The following is an 18,236-nucleotide window of genomic DNA, read 5'->3' as shown; positions in this document are numbered from 1 at the left end:
CAGAGAATCTACCAACAGTGTTAATGGGATTTTCAGTCCTACTCACTGTGAGAGAAACTGCCAGTGAGGAAGGTGGTAGATAGCTTACCTAGATCCACTCTTTCTACAAAGTGTCTAAAGATCAAAGCAAATTATTTCATTCTATGAATGCACAAAATTATTGCTGATTGCCAACTCAAGATAATGTACACCTGCAATACTAGCACTCTGGGAGTGGGAAGGAGATTGAATAAGGAAAGATTTAAGCCTGGCCTGGGAAACTCACAATCTTAGTGAGATCATGCTTTAAAATTTGTAAAAACATTAACAATTTTAAAAACGTATGAAAATATAGATCATTAAGAAATCCAAGAAATCATTGTGCACAATACAGTAGCCAATGTTAATCTCTCATTATTTTTCTGTATTTTATCCTTCTACAGATTTAACAATAGCATCTTTTATGTGAACCTTATTAATATGTACTTGAGTTACATTAAAATAAGACAAGAAAGTCTTTCCAAAAACAGTAATCCTTTGCAAAAATCCTACTTCCATATATAAAATTAGTACAAAAATAGAAAGCACCATTAAGTTCTCTTTATATTATGCTCTCCAAATCCTGAGTGTACATTCAGTAGCATATCTACATTCATCTCAGTTATAAGGTCAAAAAAATTGAAACAGTTCAAATTCTTGGCAGTAGATCAATGTCTACCTCATGGTAAACATAATGCTCAGTGTGCTGACTAAAGTACATATGTAAGAAAAATTCATCAAGATTTGATTTGTTGATTTATAGATGACTTTTGTATCTTTTTAAAGCTTTGTAATGTATCTTTTATTTTGATTTATTTACTTATTTTTGAGACAGGATTTTGCTATGAAGTTTAGGCTTTCATTGAACTCACATTGTAGCCCAGGCTGACCTCAACTCACAGCAATCTTGCTGCCTCAGACTTGTAACTTCTGGCCTTAGAGATGTTTACTACCAAACCTGGCTCTCACTTATTTTTAAATTTTTTCCAAAGTTAAATTACCCTTGATTATGTGATATGTCATAGTTTATCAAGTGAGTTATACAAAATGAAATCAGAAAGCACTGAAAATGCACTGAAGGAGACTCAAAATCCTCACCAACACTAAACATAGTGTAACATAACATAACATAACATAACATAACATAACATAACATATTATAGCCTAAAAGACACAACAAAACAAAGCAAAACAAAATTTAAAAAAAACAGGTTTGGAGGTTTAGTTCAGTAGTATAAGCGCCCACTTGGCAAACCTGAGGTCATAAGTTCAATCTTCAGTACCAAAAAGAAAACAACCATCTAAATCTAATTTTAAAAAATGCTTTCAAGTGTACCTTAACAGTTTGTAAGCTAATCATACACAAGGCATATAATCTGGCAATTTCACATCTAAGTACTTTTTCTTTGAATTAAAAGTCTATGTCCGCTCAAGACCGTGTATAAGAATGGCTGTTGCAGCTGGCTTTTCCAACCCAGAAACAGAACAAATGGGATCAGTAGATGGGTGACAGATGCATGAACAAGTTGCAGTTGGCAGGTTCAGCCCCATGAGAGTATGTGGTGGCTCCAACACCAATAAGCAGCAGTACATGGAGGGCCCAGCACAGAGACACTGCTTGAAGGAGACCAACCAAGAGCATCAAGACTGAACAGGCTCAGCGCCATCACCTCTAAGAAAGGCAAACTACCCAGCAGGGAGACAAAGTCCATAGTCTGTTTGGGATGGGAGAACAGGAAGTGAAAACAGTGACTAGGAGACAAATTCCCCAGGAGGGATGCCCATGTGTCCTTCATCAGCATGGTGTGATGATGTCCACGGTCTTGCAAAGCCTCCACTTGCCCTCATCACCTGCTGTCCCTCCTCAAAGGAGGTCAGAGTATGGAGCACTACAGTGTGTGGCTGAGGTAAACATCTAAGGATGAAATGATAATTCATAGGCATGTGAGAGTAAAACGTGCTATGAATCCTCCTTTCCTGGACACATGGGTGTTATAAACATTTCATATCCTTCATATGAAACATTTCATATCCTTCAAATAAAATTATTGTGGGCATTCTGGGAACATCTCCATGCTCCTTAGTGATAATGAAATGAAACTAACATAAGTCCAGAAAAGACAGTCAAAATAAAATTTGAGGAATTTCTAAATGAAGAAACTGCACCTCATCCTCAAGGGAAAGGATCTTTTGGATGGAAAAGTCTAAAAACACACACATTTTGCTAGTTTGCTAACTTGCTATTTCTAATGAAGACACAGATTAGCTCACAATAAAAACAAAGGAGGCATCAGAGGGGGAGCCTCAACTGTTGACCCCAGCATATGACCTCACTTCCTTGGTGACAAGTCCAAACAGAACTCTGAAGGCTCTGGTCACCAGGCACTGTGGTCTGGTGATAGTTGGTCTTCATAGAAGGCTGACTTGAGAGAGTGAACAAGGAACATGCTACACTGCTTTCCCAGGGCTAGTGACCCACATCAGGACCCTGTGTCAGGGAACCACATGGGAACATATGGAGAGGATGGTTCACTTGGTCCAGATACTTCAGGAAGCTCAACTGGAAACACCCAGCTGTCAGCAGCTCAGGCCAGGACTCATTGGCACACAGAGGCACCCAGAGGCACCCAGAGATAAGAGGAAGCCCAGGACACACATCCCTAGGCTCAACTATCAGCCACTCAGAGACACTGAGTCCAGGACTAGCTCAGATACAGGGAAGGTAAGTTCTCACCTGAGCAGCCAGTGTTACTTGGCCACGTGTGTATTCAAGTCCTGGCCATGTGCAAGCACCTCAGACTTGGTTTACAACACGGAACTCTGGGGTGCTGAGTGGATCCAGAGTGCAGGGTCACTGCGGATGAAATGGGGGCTCCATGGCAAGAGATTAGCTGTGGCCTTGGCCCCATGAAGACCTGCTACAGAGGCTGTCCTGATTCCCACGGATGACCTTCCACCCCCCTCACTGACACACACATGGTGAAAACTGTTCTGTTCTTTGGAAAGGAGATTGGAGAGTCACTCTAGGGTTTTCAGGGTATGCTCAGGGCAGGAATTCTTAGGGATGGCAAACTGTCCATGCCGACAGGTATCATTGCAAAGTGGATGCGTGTCATCAAGCCAAAATACACATGAATACGCCCTGTGTGAAGACACTTTTCTGAGTATTATCTTTGATCTTGTAAGCAGAACAGGTGCAACCACTGCCCTTTTGAGTTTTGATGTTCTTTGGAGGCCACAGAGTCAGCATTGGCAGCAGAACAGATATGGTTTACCTCAAGGAAGTCTTTCTGTGTCCAAGGCCTCCCTTAGAAGAGGTTACAGACCACGTAGGAGGAATTCTACAGAGACCAAGAGAAATGGGCAGCAGATCTTTGCCTGACCTAGACAATGCAGAAAGTTGGGATAGACATCGATGAATCCTCACTTCACAGATATTCATGCAGCACCAGCCCTGAGCCCTTGAGTGCAAAGACATGGCAGATATCAGTCTTTGCCTTTGTTGAGCTGACTTGCAGGGGTGAAGGGCAGGGAGAAACTGTGTCATGTTTCCCTAAAGAAGGGAGTGGTGTCATACCACTAAGCAAGGGCTGTTTCCCATGGAGCATTCTGTCAGCCTCTCAGGGATCCCAAGGCCCACACTGTAATTGGGAGGTGAGAGTGGACACTGAACTTGCTGGGCTAGAGACCCATGTGCCTCTCCCTAAGGTAACCTGTGTAGGTAGTGTTAGAAGAAAGGCCAGACCTCTCGCTTTGCTAGTGCCCTGTTTGCTCCAAGTCTGCATCTCCTGTCCTTGACTCCTCACTGGAAATGAACTCCAAGGTGGATCCCCAGGCCAAGCTTCTCATGGACCAGCTGGAGCCTCCTAAGACCCTGGCACCTAAGTCACAGGGTAAGGAGCCCTGGGTGTGGGTTGTGGCCTTGAGAGGAGGAATTTGCTAGGGAACTCAGCAATGTGCCCAGAGGATGGGAGACACAGGAACCTGAGCCCCTCAGCAGTCAGTGTGGAGATGCAGTCTGGGAGGCTTTACTGGGGCTGTGTTCATGCACACAGTTGCCTCTGACAGGCAGTGGGAAGGTTTGGCCCTGAGAAGTCGCTGGAAAGTCAGTGATGTTTTCTTCTTCTGCAACTGCAGAGGCAATTCCAGTGCATGCTGGATTTGCACACGCAGAGCTCATGCCAGCTCCCCCTACAGCTCCCTCACCAGCTCTGGCCCCACAGCAAGAACAGGCACATATTTTCCTTTCTCCACAGCTGCAGAACTGGATCTCCTGGTGGCTCTCCAGCAGGAGTCATCTCTCGACCTTTACCTGCAGTCAGCTCTTGACCCACACCTGCCATTCCCCTCTCTTCCAGATTTACTTATTATTCTATTTATTATTATTCTATTCTGGGCTGCCAGTGATAGGATCATTGTAAATGAAATTTAAGGGTTTATTCTTGCTTCAGTTGATGAGTTTGGTACAATTTAGTGCCTTCTCCATATTGTGAAACCTTCACCAGTGTCCTCTTCCAGAACATTTTCATCAACTCACTACCCAAATATATTTTCTTTTATTTTCCTTCCTACTAGATCCTGGCCACCACTCATTCTATGTCCTTGAAATTTACCTGTCCTACCTTTTCCACATCACTGCAGTTATGTTTCTCTCTGCCTTACCCTGCTGTAAGTAACTGTTTAATCTCGCCTTGTCTGAGAAGGGAAAATCCAGACAGATTGTATCGATTTCTCATTCACGTATTCATGGACTCTTGGCAGGGCATAGAAAAAGAATTCAGGAAATTTTGTAATTCTTAGGATTCTTTGTTTTCTTAATTATGTTCCTGGCTTTATAGACGTATACACATCAAAACTGCTCCACGTTTAATTACATGCAGGTCATTTCATGTCTATTTCATATGAAGGAGATTAACACACTTTCTTTTGTTACAGAGCAGCACCATGGGAGTGTCACACTCATGTTTATATTTTAGATATTTTCAATGATAAATTATTAATTTTAATTTATGAGTGCTTAACAGGAAAAAAAATCACGAAAGTAAAGTATCGTAATTGTAATACAACCATTAAAATTTGAGGTAGTGTGTGGTTCCAAGGAAAGTCTATAACCCAGTATAGAAAGTGCAGTGTTGCAGGCAGCATGTCCATTGAATTCCTCTGTGGTTTATTTCCATGCAATGTCATGAATATGGTTGCCTTTGTCCTCTTCTCTGGACAGAGTAAATTTGCATAAAGTCTGGCTCAGCATGTCACCACCTATAAGTTTCAGTTCTTACCCAGTAGTTCAGTCAAAGAGCAAGACACATGAACACAGCCCAATTAAGTATAAAGAGGCCTTGTGTACATAAGAAAAGTATTAAAATGGTCAAGGAGGCAAACAAGTGGGAGAAATGAGCACTGGGAAACAGCACTAGCATCAGATCCCAGGTAGTAAAAACCAGCCAGAACTCGAATCCACCAGGCTCCTGGCCAGGCTGTGGTAGATGGTGGGGAGCCAAGAGTTCTGCAGGACTCCTCAGGGGCTGGGGTGTGGTCTTCAATCAGAGATCTGCTGTGTCATGGTATAAAGCCCTGTAGCCTTTGCAGAGGCCAGCTGATTGATTGCTCCACGCTATGAATGCTCCAGGCTGAAGTTATTCCCCCAAGTCCTGGCTGCCACTGGGGCCTGCACAGCAAGAGAGGTTAGGTCCCTGATTCAGCAGCCACTGGGTTTCCCACAAAGAAAAAGCTGAGCACATGGATGCCCCAGTGTGAGCTAAGGTATAGCTCCTGAATTTGATGGATGATAGAAAGTTTTCCCATGGTCTTTGAACCAAGTGGGCATATAAAGTGTCACAGGCTTGGGGCAAGGATCAGTGACATTGAGTGGTGAGTTCTAAGTCCACGCCTTGCCCTGCCCAATGGACTGCATGTGACAATGGCAATGTGAGGTAACCTGAAGATGATGGCCTCAGTAGGGATGGTATCAAATTACAGGCAGATGTGGATGGGGGCAATGCTCAAGTGAAGAGAGCCTCATGTGACCCTCACCCCCAAGCATGCTAGAATCTCCACAGTAAAGGACTATGTGTGTTATTGCACTCCTGATGGACATTTCAGAACCAGTGCCCAGAGAGGGACAATGCCAGGCCCAAGGCACAGGACATGGGCAGAGTGAAGAGGATAGGGGAGAAGTCCAACGGAAAAAAACCTCCTAGCACAGGAACCAGCCCACTCCCAAAGGCATTAGAAAAGCTGCCCCCAAGCTCCTGGGACCTGAGCCTAAACATGTGGGACTGATTTCAAGCAGCATCCCAAGGGATACAAACATATGTGCACACGCGCGCAAGCGCGCGCGCACACACACACACAAACACACAGTGATTCCATGGACACCCACAGGGTTGCTCACAGGAAAAGTGATTTGATTCATTCAATCTATGTGCCTCAAATTATCACCTTATTCCTGGGCTGAACGAGGCTGGCACCAACACAGAAAAGGACAATATGTCATTGGCCACCCAGAAGGTGGAAGGCTGGAGGAGAGGGACAAACCACTGCAGAATGTAGTGGAAGAGAAGACCCAGCACTATATCCCAATAAAGCAAGGGCACACAGAGGCCAAGGTCACTACATGGGGGCATCTGAACAGCCTCACTGAGATGGAACTGATGCCTGAACCTGAGACATGCAGGTCCTAAAGTTGTACAGAGCTGAGTCTGTGTGGCAGAAGACAGAGGACCAACCATTTAGAGATTCAAAGTCAAAATTTTTTAGTCAAGAAAGAGATGAGAAGAGAGAACAGAGGGCCTGGTGAGAATAAGGGAGGGGAGGAGTGGGCAAGGGTCAGGGGTGGGGACAGAACCTCACATCTGCTATAGCGCATCAGTGACCACTGATGAATGCATGACTGCAAACTTAGGTACAACAGGTAAACTTCAGTTCTCTCAGGTTCTATGGGTTAGGAATTCAGGTTATGCTGGGGGATCCACCACAGTTTCTCCTGATCAGGCTGCAGGATCAGTGGAAGCACATCTATGGCAGAATCTGTTCTCAGACTCTCTCTCTTGCTAATAGGCAGGAACAAGTTTAGGATGGAGGTCTGATGTCTGCTCTGTCTCTTACTCTTTTTCTCTGCAAAGAGTCAGCCTCTCCTCAGGGAAGATGCAGAGATAGAGATATAGAGAGGAAGAAAAAAAAAACAGAAAGAAAGTAAGGAAGAACAGAGGAGGGAGAGATCAGGAGGTTGGTCACAGGCATTTTATGTGTGAACCTAGATAGTCACATCCCATCACATCTGCCATGTTATGTTATTAAGAACAAGCAAGGAATTGGGGAGAGAGCTCAGGATAGAGTACTTGCCTACCATGCATGAGGACCTGGGCTAAATTTCACCCTGGCTAATAGAAACCAGAACAAAATTCACTACCTGTGACCTATGGTCAAGGAATGGGCTAACCAGGATGTGGCCATCAGAAATTGAGCTGTCAGCAGTTGAGCATCCTGGCCACGGGTGTACTGACTCACACAGGTGTGAATGTAGGCACAGTGCTGGTAGATTTGGGGGTGTACTGGTTGCTTAGCCTGTGTGAGGTCCTGATTTGAGGCCACAGAACCAATACATAAAAGAAATTGAGATGCTTAGGGAACAAAATGATGGCTGATCTCCCCTCATGATGACACCAGAGAAACATGTCCAGGAGGTGAATGTCATTTACACCACCATACAGAAGGATCTAGGCCTGTGTGCAATGTGTTCACCTCCCTCCCAACCTTTCATGGATTTCACCTCTAATTCTGTACACTGTGTACACATGACACCAGCCCACAAATTTAAAACTGTCATCTCTCACCTCTGATGATGTCCCTAGGAAGCAGATGCCAATATGAACTCCATAGCTCAGGGAGACACACTGGAAAGGACCTGAGAGGCATGGTGTCTTTTCTAAGCTGACAAGGGAAGTAGGAAGGAGGAGTTGGGTCTAAAACTAGGTCTTCTCCTACCGGGGACCCTGGCTTCATTGCAGTTTTTCATTTCCTGTGTGGAAGCTTTGCCTCCTGCCAAGGATCCATCACTTGGGTGGAGCAGTTGTCTTCACTCTGAAGGACACTGGGCAGTCATTCCATGTGCTTCCACGGTATCTAGAGCAAGAATCTCTGGGGCATGCCAGATGACCCAGTTCCACACAGACATCATGGAGGGAGCTGGTGGGTGCCTTAAATCATCAGTGTACCAGGCATTGACCATGATGCAATGACCAGAGCAGATACAAACACTGGTCTTTGTGCTTCCCTGTTATGAAGGCCACACAGTCACCATGGAGAGTAAACCATGTATGACTCACATTACGGTGAATGTGCCTAACTTCTTCGCCTCTGTTCATATGGACATAAAATAGGGGAAAGGGAGACGCACAAAGGCACACAGAATGGGGTGATGCATGAGTATATGATCTGAAGGTGGAGGAAAAGCAGACAGGATGCACTCCCACTGTCCACTCACTTCTCAGATAGTTACACAGCAGCACCCTGTGGAGCACCCATGATTAGAGTAACACTGCAGACTCCACTCGATTTCTCACAGAGGCAACAGGCCACAAGGGTGGAAAAGGGAGATGCATTTCAGGCTTCCTGCAGAGTGAAGGACAGATTGTAACAGCACTGTCCAGGGACCTCTGACAGCAAGTGAGGGCTGATTATGGTTATCACACAGGATACCCTTGGAGGGCTGTTTCGGAGGGAGGCCAGACCTGTAGTGCTGCTTACACCTGTCCTCCTCAGGATCAGAGTTTCTCTTCTTGGCTCCTGGCAGGTGCTGCTGAGCAAGGTGGGACAACCAGCCCAACCTAATCTGATTGAGTTGGGCCAAGCATAGCTCACTGAAAATGAGAACTACAGTGAGAAGGAATTGGCCTGGGTCTGTTGCTTTCTGAGGAGGACACGGGGAACTTTAGAGGGAGAAAGACTCTCAGACTTGGGGCCTTCTGCAACACAGAGGCATGCAAGAGTGGGGTGAGGGAGAATGGGAAGTTTTCCTGGGGTGCATTTGTGCACAGAGTTGTCCCTGACAGGCCCTGGGAGGCTTTGGGCCTTGCAAGGAGCAAGAACAGTTGGGGATTTTTCTAAAGCAGGGCTGGTACTGGACTGAGCTCAAGGTCTACTTACAGATCTTGTGCCAGCTCCACCTCCAATGACCTCACCAGCTCTGGGATCAACCTGAAAATAAACGGCAGATACCCGGTCTGCTAGAATTCCAAGGCAAGTCTGTCGCTGGCTCCATGGCAGGTGTCCTGAGCTCCACTTAGGGCTCAAGTCCTGAAAAGCACCTGCCCTTTGCTTCCCCTTCTGTTTACCTCTTTTATTTCTCTCAGTTTTCATTTCTACTCTTAAATCTATATTTCTTTGAAACACTAAATTCTAAGATAATTTTAAGTTAAGATTTCATTAGTTTCCACATGTTCAGTTGAGTCACACGTAAGCACATCGTCAATTGGTACAATCTTCACATCTGTTGAGTTCCAGCTTTCTGCTGAGTGTTGGACCCATCCATACCCCTGTTCTCTGCTTGTAGTCACCACCCAGTGCTGACCTTTCTCTCACTGTGATTTACTATCCTGGGTCTTTCATATCAGTCCATCAGATTCTGTTTGGCCAAATATTCCTGGAGGAGACTGGCTGCTACTGCTCTTTGAGAGAAGAGAAAATACTAGAGAAAAAAAGGCTATAGGGAAAATGTAGAGACCATTGTTTATGTACTGATCTTTTCATTTCTGAAAATGTTTTCCGGGATTTCAGTGATACAAAGGGAGCTACAAAGGGCTGATTCATAGCATTTGAAAAACAACAATAATGCAAAAACCACAACAGGAAACCTTTCTTTACAACCAATAGTCAGATAGATGGTTTTTATTACAAGTGTGAAAGAGGTTTCAAGAGTCCATTTTGTGAGGGAAATGGCAAATTCTTCTAACTCAAAGGGAATCACCAGACATGGCCAACAAGCACACAAAACATTGAGCCTCCTAAACCTGATACATGGAGGCACACATCCCTGAAATGTGCTGTTTCCCCATCCACTGACACACTTTAAGGCAGGTGCTGAACAACAATGGGAAGGACATGGGGGGCTGAGCACAGCCCTATCTTGCAGCTCCCATCAGAGCTCTAAACAGCCTTCCCCAGAACTCCTAGGACTAAGAATAGAGTTTTCTCCCACACAGAATGCTGCACAAATTTTCAAGAGTTTGATTCACAGTACTTTTTAAAGCGGGAATGAACTCGGACCCTTGCTAGCCTCCACATAGAATACACACAGGAGAGCTGTCTGGACGATGCTGTTCACTGCAGCTGGGGGGAACCTTGCCCTGGGCCCAGGGCCACAGAGGTGCAGGGATAAGGATGACAAACTCATGGCATGACAAGGTTTCCCCAGGGCCAGCCAGTACACTGGGCATCTCCACTGCAATCCAGCACCTCCCAAAGCCAGGGACAGCACCGGGCAAGGGTATTTGGATACCAGGGTGGCCACTCAGTTGATGGAGAGCCCTGCGTGACACAGCTGTGCAAAGTGTGTCCCTCTGGAGCTAAACCTGCAGCAGATACCACTCATTGCCTTCCTCATGTCTGGCAGCAAGGACATCACACAGAAGCACAGCAACATACTTGAAGTTTACTCAAACTAAATGATTTAGCTTACCTTTAAGAATGACTGATGACTTCCCTTCAAGAAATTCCCTTCAAGAAATGCACCAGTATGGAAAATAAAGGCTGAGAACATCACTCTGCATTTTGTATAAATAAACTAAACCTTTGTAAGTTATGGTGGTAATGCACATGGGTGGGTCTGCTATGGCAGAGATGTGGACTCTCATGAATACAGGTTTCATAACAGCAATAGAAATTTTCAAATAAATGATGCATGTTCATGACTTTCTGTTTGTATTGCACTGCAGGAAGGGGGATCCAGGCAGCAACCTATATTCACTGAGCTGCCTCAGAAAACCTAGTGCAAAACCCACCACACAATTCCATCACCCAACAGTGAAAGCTCAGCAACGTGGTTCCTGCTTGTTGTGACTGGTAGTTGACAATTTTGAGGTGTTTCTATTTGTGCCAGCCATCTCTGACTCTCTTAGCTTCTGTCCACCAGGGTATGGATCAGACTATATGTTTACAAGAAAGTTCTGTCATGATTTCAGGACTAGTGGCAGCCTTTCATGTACTGGAAATAATTTTTCAGATTGGCCATAAGAAACCTATACCATGTACTTCACAAGTTGAGGGGAAATGAGATTGTTTGAAATACATACAGAAAACTCATTTTGTCTGTGGCAGACTCACTTGCGACTGAAGTCCATATTTTCGAGGTAAAAAGCCATGAGTCAGGGGTTGTTCTACGATATGCTAAAATGCACAGAAACTTCCCCAAGTTCAGCTTCTGCTTTACTTCCCTCATTCTACCAAGCCACAGAATGGATTCTGAGCATTCAAACACATACAATTAGAACTGCAGCAGAGATCTATAAAAACTTCAGTTAAATGGAAAGTGAAAAGACAAAGAAAGGTTTTTGGCAAAATGCACCTCTAAATATATGCTTAAAGCAACAAAGAAACCAAGAAGAAGACTAAGAAGTCCAAGACAAGGACAAAGACAAAGATGACGAGGTGAAGAAGAAGAAGAAGAAGAAGAAGAAGAAGAAGAAGAAGAAGAAGAAGAAGAAGAAGAAGAAGAAGAAGAAGAAAAAGAAGAAGAAGAAGAAGAGGAAAAGCAGGGAAAAGAAAGAAAAACAAAAAGTAATGCTAATGTGTGGGATTTTGTCTCCAATGCCTCAGCCTCATTTAAAAAGGAAAGGATCAAAATTTGTGGAATGGAAGGGTCACTGTGTAAAATCGACTTAGCCCCAAGACGCTGATGGTGTGTCTGGCCCACTATGTAAGTCCAACCATTATGTAAGGGCAGAGACTGGAGCCTGGTGGAGGCTGAGGCCAGGACCCAGGAATTGAGGCCCCTTGGGCTGAGGTGGCAGAATTTTTGCTGTACCCTCATGGCTCTGCCTTATTGGGCCTGCAGGGCTGCAACATGGATGCAGTAGTGGAAAAGGGTGTAAGGCAGGAGGTGCTGGCTCCTCTGCATGCTGCACACTCCCTGCGTGGCCTGAGCACAGGAAGATTCAAGTCCTCCTTGCTGGAAAAAAAGACTCTGAAGAACAGACCAGAAACAGATGAACACAGTGACTTCTCAGGTAGGGAGGGCAGGACACCCACCACAACGGGATTCACATGGCTTTATATGTTGGGGGTTTAAAAGTTAGTCATGAATGATGTGTTGCCTTTCTGAATAAAAAAAGAATCCTTATGTTATATATCTATAAAGTGATGCTTGAATATTCTTCTATATGCTTATCCTACATTACAGATAAAAGAAAATTAAGTCATCCATTTCCACTCACATATTCAAGAAAATACCAATTATTTATTCTTAAGTGAATTGAACAGGAAAGCAGTAATATTGAGTGCAGCACTATAAATAATGCAATGGAAAAACCCCAAAGGCATCCCTCCCAGGATGAGAGGTCTGCCATTGACCAGCTCCTCTCTCCTGTCCTCACCTGCTGTGCAGGCATGTGTCTCTTCACTGCTGGGTGGAGAGAGGCCAGGACAAAAGCTCTTTTCCATCTCAGGAAAGATCAGGGTCATGGCCTTCTTTCAGAATTTTCAGTGGCTGTCATTTATAATTAACTCAGCAGCTGTGCTGTTGAACATTCATGGTTTCTAACTGTCCACACCTTAACTGATTAAGAAGAGAATATGGTGTCTATCAATCTCATTTTTTATAATGACCCTTAGAAGTGGAATTTCCAGGTTAAATGTATATAAGATGAATTGGAGGGTCACAGATATTTCACCTGAAGCCTCAGCATAGAGTTAGAGCCTGGTAGAGGAAGACTGAGTCTGCTCAGATATCTGTGGAGATCTGTAGTCAGAGAGATGGTCCAAGCAGAGGTGCAGAACAATATGGCACCTAGCACGAATCATGCCTAAAAAAGGCCCAGTCTAGGCTGCCTTATCCATCAGTGAGTTCTAAGGAAAGCATCACACACTGCACACTGGACAGGAGAGAGGTGGAATGGTTCCAGAGCTCCTCCCTACATGCCTGAGGCCCCCTGTCTCACTCAGGGGAGCTCTGTATGAGAAAGTCAGTCTGTTACAGAACTCAAATTGAATGAATGTTTTCCACCCAGGTGCAGATCTGAACTGTCACATGTGGAATCACCGTAGCTATGGAGCAGGACAGGTGTTTACAGGGTGCAGGCCAGGATATGGAGGCACTGCAGGCAGGTCAAGGTACAAAGCCTTACATAAGAGACCAGGTCCTCACCAGCCCCAGTTTCCTCCAGCAGTAACCAAACCCTGCAAGAGTGTGCTTAAAACTGAGTAACTGAAAGCAGTTACTCACAAAATTATATATTATGGAGATAGTTTGAAGATACAAATGTAAATGGTAGCATCCGTAAATAAAATGAGACGTGACCCTCAAAGGATATGTGGTGTCTATTGATGTCACCGAACCACACGCATCAGAAGGAAACAGTCTGATGAACAGAGCAATAAGGATCACAGGCAATGGATAAACATCACAGCTGCTTAATAACAACAACAAAGCTGGGACACAATAAGTGCACTGGTGAATTTTATCCAGTATGTGATAAAGAATGAATACTGATTGTTTTTCAATTCTTCCATCAAGTTGGAGAAAAAACCACCACCAACTTCTTTTAAGTGACAAGTCATCCTGAGAATGGAGCCAGACCACAATGTGTTAAAAATAAAATAAATGAAAACACTCTGTTGGCTAATATTCCTAACAAACATACACAAAAGTATTCAGCTAAATGTTTGCCACATTAACTCACCAGCATGTTCAAAATTAACCAACACGATCAACACTGGGCTCAATCTCAGTGGTGAAAGAATGTTCCCTCTCACACAAACTATTAAGTGTCGCTTACCACATTCACAGCATAAAGCACAGCTAACCCCTGAAGAGATTTGGAAAAACAGCTTTGAGAACCTCAAAAGTTCACCATTTTTTCATGATAAAAATCATTCATAGACTATAAGTAGGAGGAATGGGCCTCAGCACAGCATGGCAAGCTCCATCCTTGACATGGTGCTCAGAGGCTGACAAGCTGCAAGCTTAGCTTCTAAGGTCATGAAGGAGACAAGGCTTGCAACTCTTTTCAAAATACAGTACTCGAAGTCCTGGCCATAGAATTTAATCCAGAAAGAGAAAGCAAAGCCTTCCAAATCACAAGGGAAGAATTAATTGTTGTTACAGTTCTCCTGGGGGTGCAGCATTTTGTATAAGAAATTTAAACTCCATTCACAACCTTATAGAACAAATTCACAATCACTTAAATTGCAGGATACATGAGCAACATGCCCTAATCAATTCATTACTACATACTACAAACAAATTGTAGCGTCAAATACAAAGAACACAATTCATTTCACAAATAATCAAAAATAACTAATGATTAGGTGAGATGGAAGCAAAGTCACATCTTCTGGGAATGCAATAAGTAGAAGAGCACTAACAGAAGAAAAGCTATACTATGATGAGGGATGGGAAGAATTCATGTTATAATGTAAATGCTACACAGAGCAACCAGGGGTTTCAGTGCCATTCCCGTCAAAATATCAGTGCCATTTTCCTAGAAACATAAAAAATATATGAAAATTCACAAGGAAGTACAAAGAGTCATCCTATAGCCATAGAAAGAACATTAAAAGTAGAGGCATCAAAATACTAGTTTCCAGGAACTTTAAAGTAACAGTAGTCAAAAGGGTTTTACACTGGAAGAAAAGGACCACAGACTAAAACAGCTTGCCCAGATGCACACCAAGTGACAAAATCGCTAGGAATTTCATTTTGTTTCTCCTTTCCTTTCCTTTCCTTTCCTTTCCTTTCCTTTCCTTTCCTTTTCTTTCCTATTTTGTCATTTTCATTTTATAGTCAGGGTCTCCCTGTGTCATTTTAGCCTGAGCTGAACTCAGAATATGTTGCAGGCTTGTATGGAATTCCTAGGAACCCTGCTGCCTCAGCCACTTGAGTACAGGCATTACAGGCATTTTCACCATTCCTTGCTCAGCCAATAAGTTTTTAACAACACTATGATGAGACCGGGTCTGGTGGTGTGGCTTGTAATCCTAGCAGTCTAGAAGGCTGAGTCAGGAGCATCACAAATTAAAGGGAGCCTCAGCAATTTAGCCATTTATTAAGGACCTGGATTAAAACAAGAAAAGTGTTAAAAGGTGAAGACAAAGAAGCCAATGCAAAGCTCTGTATTCAAATCCTAGAAATTGAACAACAACAACAACAACAAAATCCTTGCAACTGACACCAGGAGGTTAAATAAATTTTTACACTGGCATGGCCTTCTGGAGGGGAGTGTGCCCCAAGTAGCTTTAACCTTCCCACCTTTCTTGCGATTTGACTTCAAAAAATCATCAAATTCCATGAGGGAGCAAAGAAAAAGAGAATGTGCTTCAAAGACACCAAGCCTCAATCCTAGTGCAGAAGGCATTTGGAGTGATCTTCTGAAGTGCCTGCTGAATACAGCTAGAAAAGCAGAGAATCTACTAACAGTGTTAATGTGATTTTAAGTCCTGCTCACTGTGAAAGAAGCTGCAGGCTAGGAAGGTGTCAGACAGCTTAACTAGAGTGACTCCTTCTACAAAGTGTCTGAAGACCAAAGCCAAACATTTTATTGCATGAATACACAACATTGCTACCAATTTCCAACTCAGGATAATATACACCTGTAATCCCAGCACTCTGGGAGAGGGAGGAATGATGAGGAAAGGTTTAAGCCTAGCCTGGGACATTTAGAAAATTAGTGAGACCATGTCTTAAAATTTGTACCAAACCAAAGCTTTTACAAATGTATGAAAATATTGATCTTTAAGAAATCTCAGAAGTCACTAAACAAGGTACATTAATCACTATTAATCTATACTTATTTTATCTCTTTATAGACTTAAAAAGTGTGTTTTTATGTGATTCTTATTACTATTTCAAATTAAAATAGTAATCCTTTGCTCAAATTCTGGTACTAAATATAAATTTAGGACAGAAAAAAAAGCTGAATGATCAAAATCTCTTCATACTGAACTACCCAAATCCTAAAAGGATATATTTAGCTGCATATCTGCAGTCATCTAAGTAAAAAGTATTTAAAAATTGAAAGAGTACAAACACCAGGAAGCACATCAATGTCTCCATGATGGTAAACCTTATGCTAGGTGTGCTGACTAAAGTACACATGCAAGAAAACCTCACAAAGATTTCTCACTAGAAAGTTGATTTTTGACTTTTCATTTTTATCATTTTTTTGCTCTCTTTCTTCTTTCCTTTTTTCTTCAGACAGGGTTTTGCTATGCAGTTCAGTCTGGCCTTGATCTTCCCTTGTAGCCCAGGATGACCTAAAACTCACCACAAAATTTCTGCCTCAGCCTTCCGAATCCAGGAATGACAGGTGTGCACCAACATCTCTGATTGTGTTTTCCTCTTTAAATTGTCTCCAAAACAAAACTCCTCAAAGTTTTTGATACTCTAAAAGTTCATCAGGTTGGTTATACAAAACCAAATCAGAAAGTACTGAAAACACTCTGAAGGACTTTCAAAATCCACACCAACATATAACATAATATAACATAACAGAGCATAATATAGTATAGCATAATATCACAAAACAAAATAAAAAAAGAACCACATAACTCTGCTTTAAACATCTGCTTCCAAAGATACAGTAAGAATTTCTAAGTTATCCATACACCAGCAATACAATACATTTTCTTTGAAATAAATGTCAGTATCCACTCAAACGCTTGTGTAACAATGGATGTGGCAGCTCCCTTTTGAAGTCCAACCCAAAAACATAAAAAGCGGCAATCACAAGATGGGTGACAGGTTCATGTGCTTGGTTCAGCCACATAATAGTGGGTGTTGGCAACACAGAGAGAGCCCAGCATGGAAACACTGCTTCAAGAAGACCAACCAAAGAGTATTGCAACTGAAAAGGTTCAGCACCATCACCTCTAGGAAACTACCCATCAGGGGCCCAAAGCCCATGGTCTGATTGGGAGGGGAGTAAATGAAGTGACAGTAGCAGCTAGGAGACAAGTTCCCCAGGAGTGATGTACATATATCCTTCATCAGTGTGGTGATGATGTCACCTCCCTTGTACTCACCACCTGCTGTCCCCCCTCCCTGGAGGTCAGAGTTTGGAGCACTACAGTGTATAGCTGAGTTGAATGTCTAAGGATGAATAAATAATCATTCCTAAGCACATGAGAGTAAAACTGGCTATGAATCCTCCTCCCCTGGATATATGGGGTTTATAACATGAGACCTTCACATTGTTTGGTAAAATTTTTATGGCTAGTCTGCTTCCTAATGGAATTGAAATGAAACTAACATGAGCCCAGGAAAGGAAGTCATCCTAACATTTGACAAATCTTTAACAGAAGACAATGTGTGTTTCATCCTCCGATACAATGGACTCTTTGGATGGACCTTTGTGTTTGGCACCCAGCCTGACACATGTGAAGCATCTACATGTTTGCTGCATTAAAATCTTCAAAGTGCAGCAAAGTCTAAAAGTATACACAGTACTCTAGCATTTTAACTTGTTGTTTCTAAGGAGGACATAAATTTGTTTTACAACAAAAAGAACGGTAATATCACAGAGGAAGGCCAAACTGTGAACCCCAGTGCATGACCTCACTTCCTTGGTGATAGGTCCAAACAGAACTCTGAAGGCTCAGGTCACCAGGCACCTTGGTCTGGTGACAGTTGGTCTTCACAGACAGTTGGCTCAAGACAGTGAGCAGGGAGCAGGTTAGGCAGCTTTCCCAGGACACGGGACCACAGCCTCAGGATCCCGCATAAGTAGTCCATGTGGGAATGGCTGAAAAAATGGTTCACTCATCCCAGAGCCTTTAGGATGATTGCTGGCAAATTCCAAATGACAAGGGCATTAAAGGATAGGGCTCACTGTCCCCAGCTTTCTGGCACACAGAGGCAGGAGGAAGCCCAGGACAGGTGTCACTATACTCAGCCACAAGCCACTCAGAGTCACGGAGTCCAGCAGAGTAACATGTGCAAAAATGCTCAATATTTCTTCAACTATTTCTTGACAATTTGTACATATTGTAAAAAAGTGTGTGTTCCT

The 18,236-nt window shown here is 43.3% G+C and overlaps 1 protein-coding gene across 4 annotated transcripts in view; it reads right to left on the bottom strand.

The window, feature by feature from the left end:
• Positions 1–18,236, bottom strand: part of LOC134474681 (zinc finger protein 709-like) — a 61,082-nt gene that overhangs the window by 16,005 nt on the left and 26,841 nt on the right. The window contains exons 5-6 of one of the 4 annotated variants that reach the window (XM_063243207.1): positions 9,166–9,216; positions 596–5,686 (exon numbers count right to left, since the gene is read on the bottom strand). The exons of 2 other annotated variants lie outside the window; for them this stretch is intronic. In XM_063243207.1, coding sequence (XP_063099277.1) covers positions 5,578–5,686; positions 9,166–9,216 — 160 coding nt within the window. In that variant the 3' untranslated portion in view covers positions 596–5,577. Of the gene's footprint in view, positions 1–595; positions 5,687–9,165; positions 9,217–18,236 lie in introns of those variants that run through there. One more of the 4 variants, XM_063243209.1, reaches the window with a different exon arrangement.

This window comes from Cavia porcellus, unplaced genomic scaffold (assembly GCF_034190915.1).
Source record: "Cavia porcellus strain 051 isolate PalLab524CR breed Dunkin Hartley unplaced genomic scaffold, mCavPor4.1 scaffold_34, whole genome shotgun sequence".
Classification (NCBI taxonomy): domain Eukaryota; kingdom Metazoa; phylum Chordata; class Mammalia; order Rodentia; family Caviidae; genus Cavia; species Cavia porcellus.
This window is presented reverse-complemented; position numbering and strand designations above follow the sequence as displayed.